Source organism: Oncorhynchus mykiss, chromosome 9 (assembly GCF_057628025.1).
Source record: "Oncorhynchus mykiss isolate SJ-2025 chromosome 9, ASM5762802v1, whole genome shotgun sequence".
Classification (NCBI taxonomy): Eukaryota; Metazoa; Chordata; class Actinopteri; order Salmoniformes; family Salmonidae; genus Oncorhynchus; species Oncorhynchus mykiss.
This window is the reverse complement of record NC_143030.1, coordinates 1,082,584-1,107,357: the sequence shown is the minus strand read 5'-3', so window position 1 is coordinate 1,107,357 and position 24,774 is coordinate 1,082,584. Positions and strand designations below refer to the sequence as shown.

Sequence of the window (24,774 nt, the reverse complement as noted above, 5' to 3'; positions counted from 1 at the left end):
CGACCCGATCTACTTCAGCCCCGTCGATATGAATGAGGCATTCTCAGACTACAGTTTCCTGTAGTCCACAATAATCTCCTTTGTCTTGCCCATCTTGAAGGAGAGATTGTTGTCCTGGCACCACACTGTCAGGTCTCTGACTTCCTCGCTATAGGCTGTCTCAATGTCATTCGTAATCAGGCCTATCACCCTTGTGTCATCAGCAAACGTAATGATGGTGTTGGAGTCGGGCTTGGCCATGCAGTCATGGGTGAACAGGGAGTACAGGAGGGGACTGAGCACGCACCCCTGAGGGGCCCCTGTGTTGAGGATCAGCGTGGCGGATATGTTGTTACCTACCCTTACCACCTGGGGGCAGGCCATCAGGAAGTCCAGGATCCAGTTGCAGAGGGAGGTGTTCAGTCCCAGGGTCCTTATCTTAGTGATAAGGTTGGAGGGCACTATGGTGTTGAACATTAAACTGTGGTCAATGAATAGCATTCTGTTCCTTTTGTCCAGATGGGAAAGGGAGTGCAATAGAGATTGCGTTATCTTTGGATCTGTTGGGGCGGTATTTGAATTGGAGTGGGTCTAGGGTGTCTGGGATGATGGTGTTGATGTGAGCCATGACCAGCATTTCAAATCATTTCATGGCTACAGATGCGAGTGCTACAGAACAACTACCTTGGTGTTCCTGGGTACAGGGACTATGGTGGTTTGCTTGCAACAGGTAGGTATTACAGACTGGGTCACTAATTGGGGTAAGAATGTTGATTATGAACATGCGAGAGTACCTAGTTCTACAGATAGGTGCTGGAGGAGGCCTGATGCTCCTGGAAGTGTGTCCATCCAACAGCATGTGGATGAGTTGGGGGTGGAGCTGACATCTTGGAGTGATATGTACCTTCCTTCATTTGAGATTACCACTGATCAGCGACCACCTTACCTAGTTATTACACCTGCCCCTGTTGGGTGGGTGTGTTTAACCAATGACACAACTCAGAGACCACCTTACCTAGTTATTACACCTGCCCCTGTTGGGTGGGTGTGTTTAACCAATGACACTACTCAGAGACCACCTTACCTAGTTATTACACCTGCCCCTGTTGGGTGGGTATGTTTTAATAGGTCACTCTCTCGGGATCTGTCTCAGCTGCACCAGGACATGTTTGTCATGGTAGTACAGAGTGAGTCTGATCAGACAACAGACCTAGTATCTGCCTGTGACAGTTCTAAGGTTGAGGAATGTCTAATGTCTGTTGAATTGACTCTCAGTGATAACACTAATGGTAACACTAGGACTACTTTTAGTGCCAATACCTTCGGTAATATCATCAATTATGGTATGATAGCTCCTAATGGGACTTACTTTATCTGTGGATCCTATGTCTATTCCTGGTTACAAAAGTTGTGGCAAGGGTCATGCTATTTGGGTTGAGTTATTAGGGTCGTGTTATTAGGGTCGTGTTATTAGGGTCATGCTATTAGGGTAGTGTTATTAGGGTCTTGTTATTAGGGGCATGTTGTTAGGGTCGTGTTATTAGGGTCATGCTATTAGGGTAGTGTTATTAGGGTCGTGTTATTAGGGTAGTGTTGTTAGGGTCGTGCTATTAGGGTAGTGTTATTAGGGTTGTGTTATTAGGGTAGTGTTATTAGGGTCGTGTTATTAGGGTAGTGTTATTAGGGTCGTGTTATTAGGGTCATGCTATTAGGGTAGTGTTGTTAGGGTCGTGCTATTAGGGTCGTGTTATTAGGGTCGTGTTATTAGGGTATTGTTATTAGGGGCATGTTGTTAGGGTCGTGTTATTAGGGTCGTGTTATTAGGGGTGTGTTGTTAGGGTCGTGTTATTAGGGTCGTGTTATTTGGGGTGTGTTGTTAGGGTCGTGTTATTAGGGTCGTGTTATTAGGGTTGTGTTATTAGGGTCGTGTTATTAGGGGAATGGTGTTAGGGTCGTGTTATTAGGGTTGTGTTATTAGGGGCATGTTGTTAGGGTCGTGTTATTGGGGTCGTGTTATTAGGGTTGTGTTATTAGGGGCATGTTATTAGGGTAGTGTTATTGGGGTCGTGTTATTAGGGTAGTGTTATTAGGGTCGTGTTATTAGGGTCGTGCTATTAGGGTCGTGTTATTAGGGTCGTGTTATTAGGGTCTTGTTATTAGGGGCATGTTGTTAGGGTCGTGTTATTAGGGTCGTGTTATTAGGGGCATGTTGTTAGGGTCGTGTTATTAGGGTCGTGTTATTTGGGGTGTGTTGTTAGGGTCGTGTTATTAAGGGCATGTTGTTAGGGTCGTGTTATTAGGGTCGTGTTATTAGGGGTGTGTTGTTCGGGTCGTGTTATTAGGGGCATGTTGTTAGGGTAGTGTAATTAGGGTCGTATTACTAGGGTCGTGTTATTGTGGTCTTGTTATTAGGGTCATGCTATTAGGGTAGTGTTATTAGGGTTGCGTTATTAGGGTCGTGTTATTAGGGTAGTGTTATTAGGGTAGTGTTATTAGGGGCGTGTTGTTAGGGGCATGTTGTTAGGGTCATGTTGTTAGGGTCGTGTTGTTAGGGTCGTGTTATTAGGGTAGTTTTATTAGGGTAGTGTTATTAGGGTAGTGTTATTAGGGTAGTGTTATTAGGGCCATGTTGTTAGGGTCGTTTTATTAGGGTCGTGTGTTAGGGTCGTGTTGTTAGAGTCGTGTGGTTAGGGTCGTGTTGTTAGGGTCGTGTGGTTAGGGTCGTGTGGTTAGGGTCGTGTGGTTAGGGTCGTGTTTTTAGTGTTGTGTTATTTAAGGGTGTTATTTGGGATATGTGGTACCCCATGTAAGACATTCTGTGAATTCTCCTTTTTCACACCGTCATGAATGTGTGATTACAGAAATGGAGAGATTCTTTGTGATTGCATTTAATCTTATGGTATTTCTAAAATTGCACGGAAAGTTATTAATATGGTTAGCTCTTTGGAAATACTAGCTAATAGTACAGGTGAGAGTCTTGAGGTAATAACAGCTGAGATGGTTGCCGTTCGTACTGTGGCAAAATCGTTTGGCCCTTGATTATCTTCTGTCCGCACAAGAGGGTAGATGTGCTGTTATTGGTGCTGAATGCTGTACTTACATTCCTGATCATTCTGAGGAAATAACTGACCTAATCCAAAAGATCAGGACTGAGGGCGCTAAATATCATGAATACAATCCAGATTTAGGCTTAGTCATGTGGTTGTCTTCCACAGTCGGTACATGGGGAGCATGATACTTCCAATAGTGTGAGTTCCAATAGTGTGAGTTCCAATAGTGTGAGTTCCAATAGTGAGAGTTCCAATAGTGAGAGTTCCAATAGTGTGAGTTCCAATAGTGAGAGTTCCAATAGTGAGAGTTCCAATAGTGTGAGTTCCAGTAGTGTGAGTTCCAGTAGTGTGAGTTCCAATAGTGAGAGTTCCAATAGTGTGAGTTCCAATAGTGTGAGTTCCAATAGTGAGAGTTCCAATAGTGAGAGTTCCAATAGTGAGAGTTCCAATAGTGTGAGTTCCAATAGTGGGAGTTCAAATAGTGAAAGTTCCAATAGTGAGAGTTCCAATAGTGAGAGTTCCAATAGTGTGAGTTCCAATAGTGTGAGTTCTAATAGTGTGAGTTCCAATAGTGTGAGTTCCAATAGTGTGAGTTCCAACAGTGTGAGTTCCAACAGTGTGAGTTCCAATAGTGAGAGTTCCAATAGTGAGAGTTCCAATAGTGAGAGTTCCAATAGTGTGAGTTCCAATAGTGAGAGTTCCAATAGTGAGAGTTCCAATAGTGAGAGTTCCAATAGTGTGAGTTCCAATAGTGGGAGTTCAAATAGTGTGAGTTCCAATAGTGAGAGTTCCAATAGTGAGAGTTCAAATAGTGTGAGTTCCAATAGTGTGAGTTCCAATAGTGTGAGTTCCAATAGTGTGAGTTCCAATAGTGAGAGTTCCAATAGTGAGAGTTCCAGTAGTGTGAGTTCCAGTAGTGTGAGTTCCAATAGTGTGAGTTCCAATAGTGTGAGTTCCAATAGTGTGAGTTCCAATAGTGAGAGTTCCAATAGTGAGAGTTCCAATAGTGTGAGTTCCAGTAGTGTGAGTTCCAGTAGTGTGAGTTCCAATAGTGTGAGTTCCAATAGTGTGAGTTCCAATAGTGTGAGTTCCAATAGTGAGAGTTCCAATAGTGAGAGTTCCAATAGTGAGAGTTCCAATAGTGAGAGTTCCAATAGTGAGAGTTCCAATAGTGTGAGTTCCAATAGTGTGAGTTCCAACAGTGTGAGTTCCAACAGTGTGCGTTCCAATAGTGTGAGTTCCAACAGTGTGAGTTCCAACAGTGTGAGTTCCAACAGTGTGCGTTCCAAAAGTGTGCGTTCCAATAGTGTGCGTTCCAATAGTGTGAGTTCCAACAGTGTGAGTTCCAACAGTGTGAGTTCCAACAGTGTGAGTTCCAACAGTGTGAGTTCCAACAGTGTGAGTTCCAATAGTGTGAGTTCCAATAGTGTGAGTTCCAATAGTGTGAGTTCCAGTAGTGTGAGTTCCAGTAGTGTGAGTTCCAATAGTGTGAGTTCCAATAGTGTGAGTTCCAATAGTGTGAGTTCCAATAGTGAGAGTTCCAATAGTGAGAGTTCCAATAGTGAGAGTTCCAATAGTGAGAGTTCCAATAGTGTGAGTTCCAATAGTGTGAGTTCCAATAGTGAGAGTTCCAATAGTGAGAGTTCCAATAGTGAGAGTTCCAATAGTGTGAGTTCCAATAGTGTGAGTTCAAATAGTGTGAGTTCCAATAGTGAGAGTTCCAATAGTGAGAGTTCCAATAGTGTGAGTTCCAATAGTGTGAGTTCCAACAGTGTGAGTTCCAACAGTGTGCGTTCCAATAGTGTGCGTTCCAATAGTGTGAGTTCCAACAGTGTGAGTTCCAACAGTGTGAGTTCCAACAGTGTGCGTTCCAAAAGTGTGCGTTCCAATAGTGTGCGTTCCAGTAGTGTGAGTTCCAACAGTGTGAGTTCCAACAGTGTGAGTTCCAACAGTGTGAGTTCCAACAGTGTGAGTTCCAACAGTGTGAGTTCCAATAGTGTGAGTTCCAATAGTGTGAGTTCCAACAGTGTGAGTTCCCACAGTGTGAGTTCCAATAGTGTGCGTTCCAATAGTGTGCATTCCAATAGTGGGAGTTCCAATAGTGTGCGTTCCAATAGTGTGCGTTCCAATAGTGTGCGTTCCAATAGTGTGCGTTCCAATAGTGTGCATTCCAATAGTGTGCGTTCCAATAGTGTGCGTTCCAATAGTGTGCGTTCCAATAGTGGGCGTTCCAATAGTGGGCGTTCCAATAGTGGGCGTTCCAATAGTGGGAGTTCCAAAAGTGGGAGTTCCAATAGTGGGAGTTGTGGTTATTTCTAGTGTGCTATTGGCCGATGTTTGTCTACTAAAATCCGATGGTGACGTGATAGGGGACATCATAAGATTCATCAACCGTGAGCTTTTGGAGATGGGTGTCAGTGGTGTTCACCAGAATGGGGATCAGAAGGGTCTTCATCATCACAGCCTCATGATCAATGTGTCCTCGGTGCTGTAGTGTGGTGGGGATCATAAGGGTCTTCATCATCACAGCCTCATGATCAATGTGTCCATGGTAACTGTCCTCGGTGCTGTAGTGTGGTGGGGATCATAAGGGTCCTCATCATCACAACCTCATGATCAATGTGTCCATGGTAACTGTCCTCGGTGCTGTAGTGTGGTGGGGATCATAAGGGTCTTCATCATCACAGCCTCATGATCAATGTGTCCATGGTAACTGTCCTCGGTGCTGTAGTGTGGTGGGGATCATAAGGGTCTTCATCATCACAGCCTCATGATCAATGTGTCCATGGTAACTGTCCTCGGTGCTGTAGTGTGGTGGGGATCATAAGGGTCCTCATCATCACAGCCTCATGATCAATGTGTCCATGGTAACTGTCCTCGGTGCTGTAGTGTGGTGGGGATCATAAGGGTCCTCATCATCACAACCTCATACTACTGTTTTCTAAAAACACATTTAAGTATATATTTTTTTAAATGGTCTACCCTACCTACCCTACACTAACCCTCCCTACCCTACACTAATCCTACCTACCCTACACTAACCCTCCCTACCCTAACCCTACCTACCCTACACTAACCCTACACTAACCCTACCTACCCCTACACTACCCTACACTAACCCTACCTACGCCTACACTAAACCTACCTACCCTACACTAACCCTACCTACCCTACACTAACCCTACCTACACCTATACTAACCCTACCTACCCTACACTAATCCTACCTAGGCCTACACTAACACTACCTACCCTACATTAACACTACCTACCCCTACACTAACCCTACCTACCCTACCTACCCTACACTAATCCTACCTACCCTACACTAACCCTACCTACCCTACACTAACCCTACCTACGCCTACACTAACACTAACTACCCCTACCTACCCTACACTACCCTACCTACCCTACACTAACACTAACTACCCCAACCCTAACCCTACCTAGCAACCCTAAACTAACCCTACCTACCCTACACTAACCCTACCTACCCTACACTAACCCTTCCTAACCCTACACTAACCCTACCTACCCTACACTAACCCTACCTACCCTACACTAACCCTACCTACCCTACACTAACCCTACCTACTCTACACTAACCCTCCCTACCCTACACTAACCCTACCTACCCTACACTAACCCTTCCTAACCCTACACTAACCCTACCTACCCCTACACTAACCCGACCTACCCTACCTACCCTACACTAACCCTACCTACCCCTACACTAACCCTACCTACCCCTACACTAACCCTACCTACCCTACACTAACCCTACCTACCCTACACTAACCCTACCTACCCCTACACTAACCCTACCTACCCTACACTAACCCTACCTACCCCTACACTAACCCTACCTACCCTACACTAACCCTACCTACCCCTACACTAACCCTACCTACCCTACACTAACCCTTCCTAACCCTACACTAACCCTACCTACCCTACACTAACCCTACCTACCCTACACTAACCCTACCTACCCTACACTAACCCTACCTACCCTACACTAACCCTACCTACTCTACACTAACCCTCCCTACCCTACACTAACCCTACCTACCCTACACTAACCCTTCCTAACCCTACACTAACCCTACCTACCCCTACACTAACCCGACCTACCCTACCTACCCTACACTAACCCTACCTACCCATACACTAACCCTACCTACCCCTACACTAACCCTACCTACCCTACACTAACCCTACCTACCCTACACTAACCCTACCTACCCTACACTAACCCTACCTACCCTACACTAACCCTACCTACCCTACACTAACCCTACCTACCCTACACTAACCCTACCGACCCTACAGTAACACTACCTACCTTTCCTAAGTTACTACTAACAGAAATCACTAGGTTAATTAAACAGCTAGAGAATAGCATCTTTGCTGTGTTTCAGCATCTCTCTTCCAATATAGGCTTTACTGCTCTTGAGGTCCAATATTTACAAATATACTTTCATCAATGCATCTCTCTCTCGGTCTTTCTCTCTCTTCCAGACTCTCTGAGTATCAGTCCGGACAGATCTCAGTTTTTTAAATATGAGTCTGTCTCTCTGAGCTGTGAGGTTCAGGGGAACTCTGCTGGATGGAGACTGAAGAGAAACACATTCTCTGGGGGGAGTTCAGATTGTGGAGGAAACTGGGGAAAACCACAAGGGTCTTCATGCACCGTGTCACTAATACCATCAGACAGTGGAGTGTACTGGTGTGAGTCTGGGTCTGGAGAACACAGCAATGCTGTAAACATCACAGTACATGGTATGTCCACAAACACCATCTACTGACATTATAGTGTTTAGTGGTTCATCTGGTTTCAGATAGCTGATGTTATGTTTATATATGATGTTTATATATTATATACAGCTGGAGCTGTGATCCTGGAGAGACCTGTTTATATGTGATGTTTATATATTATATACAGCTGGAGCTGTGATCCTGGAGAGACCTGTTTATATATGATGTTTATATATTATATACAAGCTGGAGCTGTGATCCTGGAGAGACCTGTTTATATATGATGTTTATATATTATATACAGCTGGAGCTGTGATCCTGGAGAGACCTGTTTATATACAGTGCCTTGCGAAAGTATTCGGCCCCCTTGAACTTTGCGACCTTTTGCCACATTTCAGGCTTCAAACATAAAGATATAAAAGTGTATTTTTTTGTGAAGAATCAACAACAAGTGGGACACAATCATGAAGTGGAACGACATTTATTGGATATTTCAAACTTTTTTAACAAATCAAAAACTGAAAAATTGGGCGTGCAAAATTATTCAGCCCCTTTACTTTCAGTGCAGCAAACTCTCTCCAGAAGTTCAGTGAGGATCTCTGAATGATCCAATGTTGATCTAAATGACTAATGATGATAAATACAATCCACTTGTGTGTAATCAAGTCTCCGTATAAATGCACCTGCACTGTGATAGTCTCAGAGGTCCGTTAAAAGCGCAGAGAGCATCATAAGGAACAAGGGACACACCAGGCAGGACCGAGATACTGTTGTGAAGAAGTTTAAAGCCGGATTTGGATACAAAAAGATTTCCCAAGCTTTAAACATCCCAAGGAGCACTGTGCAAGCGATAATATTGAAATGGAAGGAGTATCAGACCACTGCAAATCTACCAAGACCTGGCCGTCCCTCTAAACTTTCAGCTCATACAAGGAGAAGACTGATCAGAGATGCAGCCAAGAGGCCCATGATCACTCTGGATGAACTGCAGAGATCTACAGCTGAGGTGGGTGACTCTGTCCATAGGACAACAATCAGTCTTATATTGCACAAATCTGGCCTTTATGGAAGAGTGGCAAGAAGAAAGCCATTTCTTAAAGATATCCATAAAAAGTGTCATTTAAAGTTTGCCACAAGCCACCTGGGAGACACACCAAACATGTGGAAGAAGGTGCTCTGGTCAGATGAAACCAAAATTGAACTTTTTGGCAACAATGTAAAACGTTATGTTTGGCGTAAAAGCAACACAGCTGAACACACCATGCCCACTGTCAAACATGGTGGTGGCAGCATCATGGTTTGGGCCTGCTTTTCTTCAGCAGGGACAGGGAAGATGGTTAAAATTGATGGGAAGATGGATGGAGCCAAATACAGGACCATTCTGGAAGAAAACCTGATGGAGTTTGCAAAAGACCTGAGACTGGGACTGAGATTTGTCTTCCAACAAGACAATGATCCAAAACATAAAGCAAAATCTACAATGGAATGGTTCAAAAATAAACATATCCAGGTGTTAGAATGGCCAAGTCAAAGTTCAGACCTGAATCCAATCGAGAATCTGTGGAAAGAACTGAAAACTGCTGTTCACAAATGCTCTCCATCCAACCTCACTGAGCTCGAGCTGTTTTGCAAGGAGGAATGGGAAAAAATTTCAGTCTCTCGATGTGCAAAACTGATCGAGACATACCCCAAGCGACTTACAGCTGTAATCGCAGCAAAAGGTGGCGCTACAAAGTATTAACTTAAGGGGCTGAATAATTTTGCACGCCCAATTTTTCAGTTTTTGATTTGTTAAAAAAGTTTGAAATATCCAATAAATGTCGTTCCACTTCATGATTGTGTCCCACTTGTTGTTGATTCTTCACAAAAAATACAGTTTTATATCTTTATGTTTGAAGCCTGAAATGTGGCAAAAGGTCGCAAAGTTCAAGGGGGCCGAATACTTTCGCAAGGCACTGTATGATGTTTATATATGATATACAGCTAGAGCTGTGATCCTGGAGAGACCTGTTTATATATGATGTTTATATATTATATACAGCTGGAGCTGTGATCCTGGAGAGACCTGTTTATATATTATAATCAGCTGGAGCTGTGATCCTGGAGAGACCTGTTTACATATGATGTTTATATATTATATACAGCTGGAGCTGTGATCCTGGAGAGACCTGTTTATATATTATATACAGCTGGAGCTGTGATCCTGGAGAGACATGTTTATATATGTTTATATATTATATACAGATGGAGCTGTGATCCTGGAGAGCCCTGTTTATATATGTTTATATATTATATACAGATGGAGCTGTGATCCTGGAGAGCCCTGCCCTTCCTGTGACTGAGGGAGATTATGTGACTCTGCGCTGCAGATATCAGGGAACTCCCTCTGACCACACAGCTCATTTCTACAAAGATGGATCCCTGATCAGGACTGAGACTACAGGAGAGATGACCATCCCTGCAGTATCCAAGTCAGATGAAGGACTCTACAAGTGTACCAACTCTGGAGAATCACCAGAGAGCTGGATGACTGTGACAGGTGAGAATATGAGAAACCTTGACATTCCGATTATCTGCTTCTTCTTTACACTGTTAGGAGGTGCTGAAACCTGCATTATAAACTGGGTGGTTCTTCTTTACACTGTTAAGAGGTGCTGAAACCTGCATTATAAACTGGGTGGTTCTTCTTTACACTGTTAAGAGGTGCTGAAACCTGCATTGTAAACTGGGGGGTTCCAGGTTCATCATGAGTGAGACATTACTTAATAGTTCTTATAATCTCTGATTGATCAATAGAAGTTATTCATACTGTGTGTCTAAGATCAGATCAGTTTCTAACTATGTATTCTAACTGTTTCCTGTGTTTTTCAAGCTAGGGGATCTACCACCCCCCTCACACCCCACCCATCCTCCTCTCCTCCCTCCCCCCACCCCTCCTCTCCCCCCTCCCCCCTCTCTACCTCCCCCCTCACCCCCTCTCTCCTCCTCCCTCTGTCTGTCTCTGGGTTGGTGGCTGCCCTCTCCATCTCTCTGATCATTCTACTGGTCCTGATCTGCAAGAGGAACAAAGATGTAGCAGCTGAACCCAGAGATGTTACGTATGCTGACGTTAGAATCATACAGGAACCACAACCCAGGAGAAGGAGAGGTACACACACACACACACACGCACACACACAAAAACACACACAGTACAATGTCTTTATGTCTTCAACCCGTTGTCTCGTCTCCTCCAGAGAAGTCTCCAGGAGCTGATCCACTCTACTCTGCAGTGAAGACCTCCAACACCACAGGTACTGTCGTACTGTATAACACTATAACACCACAGGTACTGTAATACTGTATAACACTATAACACCACAGGTATTGTAATACTGTATAACACTATAACACCACAGGTACTGTAATACCGTATAACACCACAGGTACTGTAGTACTGTAATACCGTATAACACCACAGGTACTGTAATACTGTATAACACCACAGGTACTGTAGTACTGTATAACACTAACACCACAGGTACTGTAATACTGTATAGCACTACAACACCACAGGTACTGTAATACAGTATAACACTATAACACCACAGGTACTGTAATACTGTATAACACTATAACACCATAGGTACTGTAATACTGTATAACACTATAACACCACAGATACTGTAATACCGTAACAATATAACACCACAGTTGCTGTAATACTGTATAACACTATAACACCACAGGTACTGTAATACTGTATAACACTATAACACCACAGGTACTGTAATAAGGTATAACACGATAACACCACAGGTACTGTAATACTGTATACCACTAACACCACAGGTACTGTAATACTGTATACCACTATAACACCACAGGTACTGAAAAAATGTATAACACAATAACACCACAGGTACTGTAATACTGTATAACACCACAGGTACTGTAATACTGTATACCACTATAACACCACAGGTACTGTAAAACTGTATAACACGATAACACCACAGGTACTGTAATACTATATAACACTATAACACCACAGGTACTGTAACACTGTATAATACTATAACACCACAGGTACTGTAGTACTGTGTAACACTAACACCACAGGTACTGTAATACTGTATAACATTAACACGACAGGTACTGTAATACTGTATTACCCTATAACACCACAGGTACTGTAATACTGTAACAATATAACACCACAGGTGCTGTAATACTGTATAACACTAAAACACCACAGGTACTGTAATACTGTATAACACTATAACACCACAGGTACTGTAGTACTGTATAACACCACAGGTACTGTAGTACTGTATAACACGAACACCACAGGTAATGTAATACTGTATAACACTATAACACCACAGGTACTGTAATACCGTATAACACCACAGGTACTGTAATACTGTATAACACCACAGGTACTGTAATACTGTGTAACGCTAACACCACAGGTACTGTAGTACTGTATAACACTAACACCACCGGTACTGTAATACTGTATAACACTATAACACCACAGGTACTGTAGTACTGTATAACACTAACACCACAGGTACTGTAATACTGTATAACGCTATAACACCACAGGTACTGTAATACTGTATAACACTATAACACCACAGGTACTGTAGAACTGTATAACACTAACACCACAGGTACTGTAATACTGTATAACACTATAACACCACAGGTACTGTAATACCGTATAACACCACAGGTACTGTAGTACTGTGTAACGCTAACACCACAGGTACTGTAATACTGTATAACACTATAACACCACAGGTACTGTAATACCGTATAACACCACAGGTACTGTAGTACTGTAATACCGTATAACACCACAGGTACTGTAATACTGTATAACACTAACACCACAGGTACTGTAATACTGTATAACACTAACACCACAGGTACTGTAATACTGTATAACACTAACACCACAGGTACTGTAATACTGTATAACACTATAACAACACAGGTACTGCAATACCGTATAACACCACAGGTACTGTAATACTGTATTACACTATAACACCACAGGTACTGTAATACTCTATCACTATAACACCAAAGGTACTGTAATACTGTATAACACTAGAACACCACAGGTACTGTAATACTGTATAACACTAGAACACCACAGGTACTGTAATACTCTTTCACTATAACACCAAAGGTACTGTAATACTGTATAACACTATAACACCACAGGTACTGTAATACTGTATAACACTAACACCACAGGTACTGTAATACTGTATAACACTAACACCACAGGTACTGTAATACTGTATAACACTATAACACCACAGGTACTGCAATACCGTATAACACCACAGGTACTGTAATACTGTATTCCACTATAACACCACAGGTACTGTAATACTGTATAACACGATTACACCACAGGTACTGTAATACTGCATAGCACTATAACATAACATGTACTGTAATACTGTATAACACTAACACCACAGGTACTGTAATACTGTATAACACTATAACACCACAGGTACTGTAATCCTTTATAACACTATAAAACCACAGGTAATGTAATACCGTATAACACCACAGGTACTGTAATACTGTATAACACTAACACCACAGGTACTGTAATACTGTATTACACTATAACACCACAGGTACTGTAATACTGTATAACACTAACACCACAGGTACTGTAATACTGTATAACACTAACACCACAGGTACTGTAATACTGTATAACACTAACACCACAGGTACTGTACTACTGTATAACACTAACACCACAGGTACTGTAATACTGTATAACACTATAACACCACAGGTACTGTAATACTGTATAACACTATAACACCACAGGTAATGTAATACCGTATAACACCACAGGTACTGTAATACTGTATAACACTAACACCACAGGTACTGTAATACTGTATTACACTATAACACCACAGGTACTGTAATACTCTATAACACTATAACACCACAGGTACTGTAATACTGTATAACACTAACACCACAGGTACTGTAATACTGTATAACACTATAACACCACAGGTACTGTAATACTGTATAACACTATAACACCACAGGTACTGTAGTACTGTATAACACTAACACCACAGGTACTGTAATACTGTATAACACTATAACACCACAGGTACTGTAATACCGTATAACACCACAGGTACTGTAGTACTGTAATACCGTATAACACCACAGGTACTGTAATACTGTATAACACTAACACCACAGGTACTGTAATACTGTATAACACTATAACACCACAGGTACTGCAATACCGTATAACACTATAACACCACAGGTACTGTAATACTGTATAACACTATAACACCACAGGTTCCTGCAATACCGTATAACACCACAGGTACTGTAATACTGTATAACACTATAACACCACAGGTACTGTAATACTGTATAACAATATAACACCACAGGTACTGTAATACTGTATACCACTATAACACCACAGGTACTGTAATACTGTATATTTATATAACACCACAGGTACTGTAGTACTGTATAACACTAACACCAAAGGTACTGTAATACTGTAATACCGTATAACACCACACGTACTGTAATACTGTATAACACTAACACCACAGGTACTGTAATACTGTATAACACTAACACCACAGGTACTGTAATACTGTATTACACTATAACACCACAGGTACTGTAAAACTGTATAACACTAACACCACAGGTACTGTAATACCGTATAACACCACAGGTACTGTAGTACTGTATAACACTATAACACCACAGGTACTGTAATATTGTATAACACTATAGCACCACAGGTACTGTAATACTGTATAACACTATAACACCACATGTACTTTAATACTGTATAACACCACAGGTACTGTAATACTGTATACCACTATAACACCACAGGTACTGTAAAACTGTATAACACTTTAACACCACAGGTACTGTAATACTGTATAACACGATAACACCTCAGGTACTGTAATACTGTATAACACTATAACACCACAGGTACTGTAGTACTGTGTAACACTATAATACCACAGGTACTGTAATACTGTATAACACTATAACACCACAGGTACTGTAATACACTAACACCACAGGTACTGTAATACTGTATAACACTATAACACCACAGGTACTGTAATACTGTATAACACTATAACACCACAGGTACTGTAATACTGTATAACACTATAACACCACAGGTACTGTAATACTGTATAACACTATAACACCACAGGTACTGTAATACCGTATAACACCAAAGGTACTGTAGTACTGTAATACCGTATAACACCACAGGTACTGTAATACTGTATAACACTAACACCACAGGTACTGTAATACTGTATAACACTATAACACCACAGGTACTGTAATACTGTATAACACTATAACACCACATGTACTGTAATACTGTATAACACTATAACACCACAGGTACTGTAATACTGCATAGCACTATAACACCACAGGTACTGTAATTCTGTATAACACTATAACACCACAGGTACTGTAATACTGTATAACACTATAACACCACAGGTACTGTAATGCCGTATAACACCACAGGTACTGTAATACTGTATAACACTAACACCACAGGTACTGTAATACTGTATAACACTATAACACCACAGGTACTGTAATACTGTATAACACTATAACACCACAGGTACTGTAATACCGTATAACACCACAGGTACTGTAGTACTGTAATACCGTATAACACCACAGGTACTGTAGTACTGTAATACTGTATAATACCACAGGTACTGTAATACTGTATAACACTAACACCACAGGTACTGTAATACTGTATAACACGAACACCACAGGTACTGTAATACTGTATAACACTATAACACCACAGGTACTGTAGTACTGTGTAACACTAACACCACAGATACTGTAGTACTGTATAACACTAACACCACAGGTACTGTAATACTGTATAACACTATAACACCACAGGTACTGTAATACCGTATAAACCCACAGGTACTGTAGTACTGTAATACCGTATAACACCACAGGTACTGTAATACTGTATAACACTAACACCACAGGTACTGTAATACTGTATAACACTATAACACCACAGGTACTGCAATACCGTATAACACCACAGGTACTGTAATACTGTATTACACTATAACACCACAGGTACTGTAATACTCTATCACTATAACACCAAAGGTACTGTAATACTGTATAACACTATAACACCACAGGTACTGTAATACTGTATAACACTAACACCACAGGTACTGTAATACTGTATAACACTATAACACCACAGGTACTGTAATACTGTATAACACTAACACCACAGGTACTGTAATACTGTATAACACTAACACCACAGGTACTGTAATACTGTATAACACTATAACACCACAGGTACAGTAATACTGTATAATAATATAACACCACAGGTACTGTAATACTATATAACACTATAACACCACAGGTACTGTAATACTGTATAACACTATAACACCACAGGTACTGTAATACTGTATAACACTATAACACCACAGGTACTGTAATACCGTATAACACCAAAGGTACTGTAGTACTGTAATACCGTATAACACCACAGGTACTGTAATACTGTATAACACTAACACCACAGGTACTGTAATACTGTATAACACTATAACACCACAGGTACTGTAATACTGTATAACACTATAACACCACAGGTACTGTAATACACTAACACCACAGGTACTGTAATACTGTATAACACTATAACACCACAGGTACTGTAATACTGTATAACACTATAACACCACAGGTACTGTAATACTGTATAACACTATAACACCACAGGTACTGTAATACTGTATAACACTATAACACCACAGGTACTGTAATACCGTATAACACCAAAGGTACTGTAGTACTGTAATACCGTATAACACCACAGGTACTGTAATACTGTATAACACTAACACCACAGGTACTGTAATACTGTATAACACTATAACACCACAGGTACTGTAATACTGTATAACACTATAACACCACATGTACTGTAATACTGTATAACACTATAACACCACAGGTACTGTAATACTGCATAGCACTATAACACCACAGGTACTGTAATTCTGTATAACACTATAACACCACAGGTACTGTAATACTGTATAACACTATAACACCACAGGTACTGTAATGCCGTATAACACCACAGGTACTGTAATACTGTATAACACTAACACCACAGGTACTGTAATACTGTATAACACTATAACACCACAGGTACTGTAATACTGTATAACACTATAACACCACAGGTACTGTAATACCGTATAACACCACAGGTACTGTAGTACTGTAATACCGTATAACACCACAGGTACTGTAGTACTGTAATACTGTATAATACCACAGGTACTGTAATACTGTATAACACTAACACCACAGGTACTGTAATACTGTATAACACGAACACCACAGGTACTGTAATACTGTATAACACTATAACACCACAGGTACTGTAGTACTGTGTAACACTAACACCACAGGTACTGTAATACTGTATAACACTATAACACCACAGGTACTGTAATACCGTATAAACCCACAGGTACTGTAGTACTGTAATACCGTATAACACCACAGGTACTGTAATACTGTATAACACTAACACCACAGGTACTGTAATACTGTATAACACTATAACACCACAGGTACTGCAATACCGTATAACACCACAGGTACTGTAATACTGTATTACACTATAACACCACAGGTACTGTAATACTCTATCACTATAACACCAAAGGTACTGTAATACTGTATAACACTATAACACCACAGGTACTGTAATACTGTATAACACTAACACCACAGGTACTGTAATACTGTATAACACTATAACACCACAGGTACTGTAATACTGTATAACACTAACACCACAGGTACTGTAATACTGTATAACACTAACACCACAGGTACTGTAATACTGTATAACACTATAACACCACAGGTACAGTAATACTGTATAATAATATAACACCACAGGTACTGTAATACTGTATAACACTAACACCACAGGTACTGTAATACTGTATAACACTATAACACCACAGGTACTGTAATACTGTATAACACTAACACCACAGGTACTGTAATACTGTATAACACTAACACCACAGGTATTGTAATACTGTATAACACTATAACACCACAGGTACTGTAATACTGTATAACACTAACACCACAGGTACTGTAATACTGAATACCACTAACACCACAGGTACTGTAATACTGTATAACACTATAACAACCACAGGTACTGTAGTACTGTATAACACTAACACCACAGGTACTGTAATACTGTATAACACTATAACACCACAGGTACTGTAATACTGTATAACACTAACACCACAGGTACTGTAATACTGTATAACACTAACACCACAGGTACTGTACTACTGTATAACACTAACACCACAGGTACTGTAATACTGTATAACACTATAACACCACAGGTACTGTAATACTGTATAACACTATAACACCACAGGTAATGTAATACCGTATAACACCACAGGTACTGTAATACTGTATAACACTAACACCACAGATACTGTAATACTGTATTACACTATAACACCACAGGTACTGTAATACTGTATAACACTAACACCACAGGTACTGTAATACCGTATAACACCACAGGTACTGTAGTACTGTATAACACTATAACACCACAGGTACTGTAATACCGTATTACACTATAGCACCACAGGTACTGTAATACTGTTAGTGTTACACCTCAGGTACTGTAATACTGTATAACACTAACACCACAGGTACTGTAATACTGTATAACACGATAACACCACAGTTACTGTAATACTTTATAACACTAACACCACAGGTACTGTAGTACTGTGTAACACTATAACACCACAGGTACTGTAATACTGTATAACACTATAACACCACAGGTACTGTAGAACTGTATAACACTAACACCACAGGTACTGTAATACTGTATAACACTATAACACCACAGGTACTGTAATACCGTATAACACCACAGGTACTGTAATACTGTATAACACGAACACCACAGGTACTGTAGTACTGTGTAACGCTAACACCACAGGTACTGTAGTACTGTATAACACTATAACACCACAGGTACTATAATACTGTATAACACTAACACCACCGGTACTGTAATACTGTATAACACTATAACACCACAGGTACTGTAGTACTGTATAACACTATAACACCACAGGTACTGTAGTACTGTATAACACTAACACCACAGGTACTGTAATACTGTATAACACTATAACACCACAGGTACTGTAATACTGTATAACATTATAACACCACAGGTACTGTAGAACTGTATAACACTAACACCACAGGTACTGTAATACTGTATAACACTATAACACCACAGGTACTGTAATAACGTATAACACCACAGGTACTGTAGTACTGTGTAACGCTAACACCACAGGTACTGTAATACTGTATAACACTATAACACCACAGGTACTGTAATACCGTATAACACCACAGGTACTGTAGTACTGTAATAACGTATAACACCACAGGTACTGTAATACTGTATAACTCTAACACCACAGGTACTGTAATACTGTATAACACTAACACCACAGGTACTGTAATACTGTATAACACTAACACCACAGGTACTGTAATACTGTATAACACTATAACAACACAGGTACTGCAATACCGTATAACACCACAGGTACTGTAATACTGTATAACACTATAACACCACAGGTACTGTAATACTGTATAACACTAACACCACAGGTACTGTAATACTGTATAACACTAGAACACCACAGGTACTGTAATACTCTTTCACTATAACACCAAAGGTACTGTAATACTGTATAACACTATAACACCACAGGTACTGTAATACTGTATAACACTAACACCACAGGTACTGTAATACTGTATAACACTAGAACACCACAGGTACTGTAATACTCTTTCACTATAACACCAAAGGTACTGTAATACTGTATAACACTATAACACCACAGGTACTGTAATACTGTATAACACTAACACCACAGGTACTGTAATACTGTATAACACTAACACCACAGGTACTGTAATACTGTATAACACTATAACACCACAGGTACTGCAATACCGTATAACACCACAGGTACTGTAATACTGTATACCACTATAACACCACAGGTACTGTAATACTGTATAACACTAACACCACAGGTACTGTAATACTGTATAACACTATAACACCACAGGTACTGTAATCCTTTATAACACTATAAAACCACAGGTAATGTAATACCGTATAACACCACAGGTACTGTAATACTGTATAACACTAACACCACAGGTACTGTAATACTGTATTACACTATAACACCACAGGTACTGTAATACTCTATAACACTATAACACCACAGGTACTGTAATACTGTATAAAACTAACACCACAGGTACTGTAATACCGTATAACACCACAGGTACTGTAGCACTGTATAACACTATAACACCATAAGTACTGTAATACCGTATTACACTATAGCACCACAGGTACTGTAATACTGTTAGTGTTACACCTCAGATACTGTAATACTGTATAACACTATAACACCACAGGTACTGTAATACTGCATAACATAATAACACCACAGGTACTGTAATACTGTATACCACTATAACACCACAGGTACTGTAATACTGTATAACACTAACACCACAGGTACTGTAATACTGTATAACACTATAACACCACAGGTACTGTAGTACTGTATAACACTAACACCACAGGTACTGTAATACTGTATAACACTATAACACCACAGGTACTGTAATACCGTATAACACCACAGGTACTGTAGTACTGTAATACCGTATAACACCACAGGTACTGTAATACTGTATAACACTAACTCCACAGGTACTGTAATACTGTATAACACTAACACCACAGGTACTGTAATACTGTATAACACTAACACCACAGGTACTGTAATACTGTATAACACTATAACACCACAGGTACTGCAATACCGTATAACACCACAGGTACTGTAATACTGTATAACACTATAACACCACAGGTACTGTAATACTGCATAGCACTATAACACCACAGGTACTGTAATACTGTATAACACTATAACACCACAGGTACTGTAATACTGTATAACACTAACACCAAAGGAACTGTAATACTGTATAACACTATAACACCACAGGTACTGTAATGCCGTATAACACGAACACCACAGGTACTGTAATACTGTATAACACTATAACACCACAGGTACTGTAGTACTGTGTAACACTAACACCACAGATACTGTAGTACTGTATAACACTAACACCACAGGTACTGTAATACTGTATAACACTATAACACCACAGGTACTGTAATACCGTATAAACCCACAGGTACTGTAGTACTGTAATACCGTATAACACCACAGGTACTGTAATACTGTATAACACTAACACCACAGGTACTGTAATACTGTATAACACTATAACACCACAGGTACTGCAATACCGTATAACACCACAGGTACTGTAATACTGTATTACACTATAACACCACAGGTACTGTAATACTCTATCACTATAACACCAAAGGTACTGTAATACTGTATAACACTATAACACCACAGGTACTGTAATACTGTATAACACTAACACCACAGGTACTGTAATACTGTATAACACTATAACACCACAGGTACTGTAATACTGTATAACACTAACACCACAGGTACTGTAATACTGTATAACACTAACACCACAGGTACTGTAATACTGTATAACACTATAACACCACAGGTACAGTAATACTGTATAATAATATAACACCACAGGTACTGTAATACTGAATACCACTAACACCACAGGTACTGTAATACTGTATAACACTATAACACCACAGGTACTGTAGTACTGTATAACACTAACACCACAGGTACTGTAATACTGTATAACACTATAACACCACAGGTACTGTAATACCGTATAACACCACAGGTACTTTAGTACTGTAATACCGTATAACACCACAGGTACTGTAATACTGTGTAACACTAACACCACAGGTACTGTAATACTGTATAACACTAACACCACAGGTACTGTAATACTGTATAACACTATAACACCACAGGTACTGTAATACTGTATAACACTATAACACCACAGGTAATGTAATACCGTATAACACCACAGGTACTGTAATACTGTATAACACTAACACCACAGATACTGTAATACTGTATTACACTATAACACCACAGGTACTGTAATACTCTATAACACTATAACACCACAGGTACTGTAATACTGTATAACACTAACACCACAGGTACTGTAATACCGTATAACACCACAGGTACTGTAGTACTGTATAACACTATAACACCACAGGTACTGTAATACCGTATTACACTATAGCACCACAGGTACTGTAATACTGTTAGTGTTACACCTCAGGTACTGTAATACTGTATAACACTAACACCACAGGTACTGTAATACTGTATAACACGATAACACCACAGTTACTGTAATACTTTATAACACTAACACCACAGGTACTGTAGTACTGTGTAACACTATAACACCACAGGTACTGTAATACTGTATAACACTATAACACCACAGGTACTGTAGAACTGTATAACACTAACACCACAGGTACTGTAATACTGTATAACACTATAACACCACAGGTACTGTAATACCGTATAACACCACAGGTACTGTAGTACTGTGTAACGCTAACACCACAGGTACTGTAGTACTGTATAACACTAACACCACCGGTACTGTAATACTGTATAACACTATAACACCACAGGTACTGTAGTACTGTATAACACTAAAACCACAGGTACTGTAATACTGTATAACACTAACACCACAGGTACTGTACTACTGTATAACACTAACACCACAGGTACTGTAATACTGTATAACACTATAACACCACAGGTACTGTAATACTGTATAACACTATAACACCACAGGTAATGTAATACCGTATAACACCACAGGTACTGTAATACTGTATAACACTAACACCACAGATACTGTAATACTGTATTACACTATAACACCACAGGTACTGTAATACTCTATAACACTATAACACCACAGGTACTGTAATACTGTATAACACTAACACCACAGGTACTGTAATACCGTATAACACCACAGGTACTGTAGTACTGTATAACACTATAACACCACAGGTACTGTAATACCGTATTACACTATAGCACCACAGGTACTGTAATACTGTTAGTGTTACACCTCAGGTACTGTAATACTGTATAACACTAACACCACAGGTACTGTAATACTGTATAACACGATAACACCACAGTTACTGTAATACTTTATAACACTAACACCACAGGTACTGTAGTACTGTGTAACACTATAACACCACAGGTACTGTAATACTGTATAACACTATAACACCACAGGTACTGTAGAACTGTATAACACTAACACCACAGGTACTGTAATACTGTATAACACTATAACACCACAGGTACTGTAATACCGTATAACACCACAGGTACTGTAGTACTGTATAACACTAACACCACCGGTACTGTAATACTGTATAACACTATAACACCACAGGTACTGTAGTACTGTATAACACTAACACCACAGGTACTGTAATACTGTATAACACTATAACACCACAGGTACTGTAATACTGTATAACATTATAACACCACAGGTACTGTAGAACTGTATAACACTAACACCACAGGTACTGTAATACTGTATAACACTATAACACCACAGGTACTGTAATAACGTATAACACCACAGGTACTGTAGTACTGTGTAACGCTAACACCACAGGTACTGTAATACTGTATAACACTATAACACCACAGGTACTGTAATACCGTATAACACCACAGGTACTGTAGTACTGTAATAACGTATAACACCACAGGTACTGTAATACTGTATAACTCTAACACCACAGGTACTGTAATACTGTATAACACTAACACCACAGGTACTGTAATACTGTATAACACTAACACCACAGGTACTGTAATACTGTATAACACTATAACAACACAGGTACTGCAATACCGTATAACACCACAGGTACTGTAATACTGTATTACACTATAACACCACAGGTACTGTAATACTCTATCACTATAACACCAAAGGTACTGTAATACTGTATAACACTAGAACACCACAGGTACTGTAATACTGTATAACACTAGAACACCACAGGTACTGTAATACTCTTTCACTATAACACCAAAGGTACTGTAATACTGTATAACACTATAACACCACAGGTACTGTAATACTGTATAACACTAACACCACAGGTACTGTAATACTGTATAACACTAGAACACCACAGGTACTGTAATACTCTTTCACTATAACACCAAAGGTACTGTAATACTGTATAACACTATAACACCACAGGTACTGTAATACTGTATAACACTAACACCACAGGTACTGTAATACTGTATAACACTAACACCACAGGTACTGTAATACTGTATAACACTATAACACCACAGGTACTGCAATACCGTATAACACCACAGGTACTGTAATACTGTATACCACTATAACACCACAGGTACTGTAATACTGTATAACACTAACACCACAGGTACTGTAATACTGTATAACACTATAACACCACAGGTACTGTAATCCTTTATAACACTATAAAACCACAGGTAATGTAATACCGTATAACACCACAGGTACTGTAATACTGTATAACACTAACACCACAGGTACTGTAATACTGTATTACACTATAACACCACAGGTACTGTAATACTCTATAACACTATAACACCACAGGTACTGTAATACCGTATAACACCACAGGTACTGTAGCACTGTATAACACTATAACACCATAA

The 24,774-nt window shown here is 39.8% G+C and overlaps 1 protein-coding gene and 1 pseudogene across 1 annotated transcript in view; both read left to right on the top strand.

The window, feature by feature from the left end:
• Positions 1 to 722: 722 nt before the first annotated feature.
• On the top strand, positions 723 to 3,214 carry LOC149980692 (syncytin-2-like; annotated as a pseudogene).
• A 2,222-nt stretch (positions 3,215 to 5,436) lies between these two features.
• LOC110515346 (Fc receptor-like protein 5) overlaps positions 5,437 to 24,774 on the top strand; it is a 46,391-nt gene continuing 27,053 nt past the window's right edge. Inside the window, exons 1-6 of the mRNA XM_090185648.1 lie at positions 5,437 to 5,514; positions 5,603 to 5,659; positions 5,761 to 5,830; positions 7,553 to 7,813; positions 10,089 to 10,328; positions 11,026 to 11,082. Coding sequence (XP_090041774.1) covers positions 5,437 to 5,514; positions 5,603 to 5,659; positions 5,761 to 5,830; positions 7,553 to 7,813; positions 10,089 to 10,328; positions 11,026 to 11,082 — 763 coding nt within the window. The remainder of the gene's footprint in view (positions 5,515 to 5,602; positions 5,660 to 5,760; positions 5,831 to 7,552; positions 7,814 to 10,088; positions 10,329 to 11,025; positions 11,083 to 24,774) is intronic.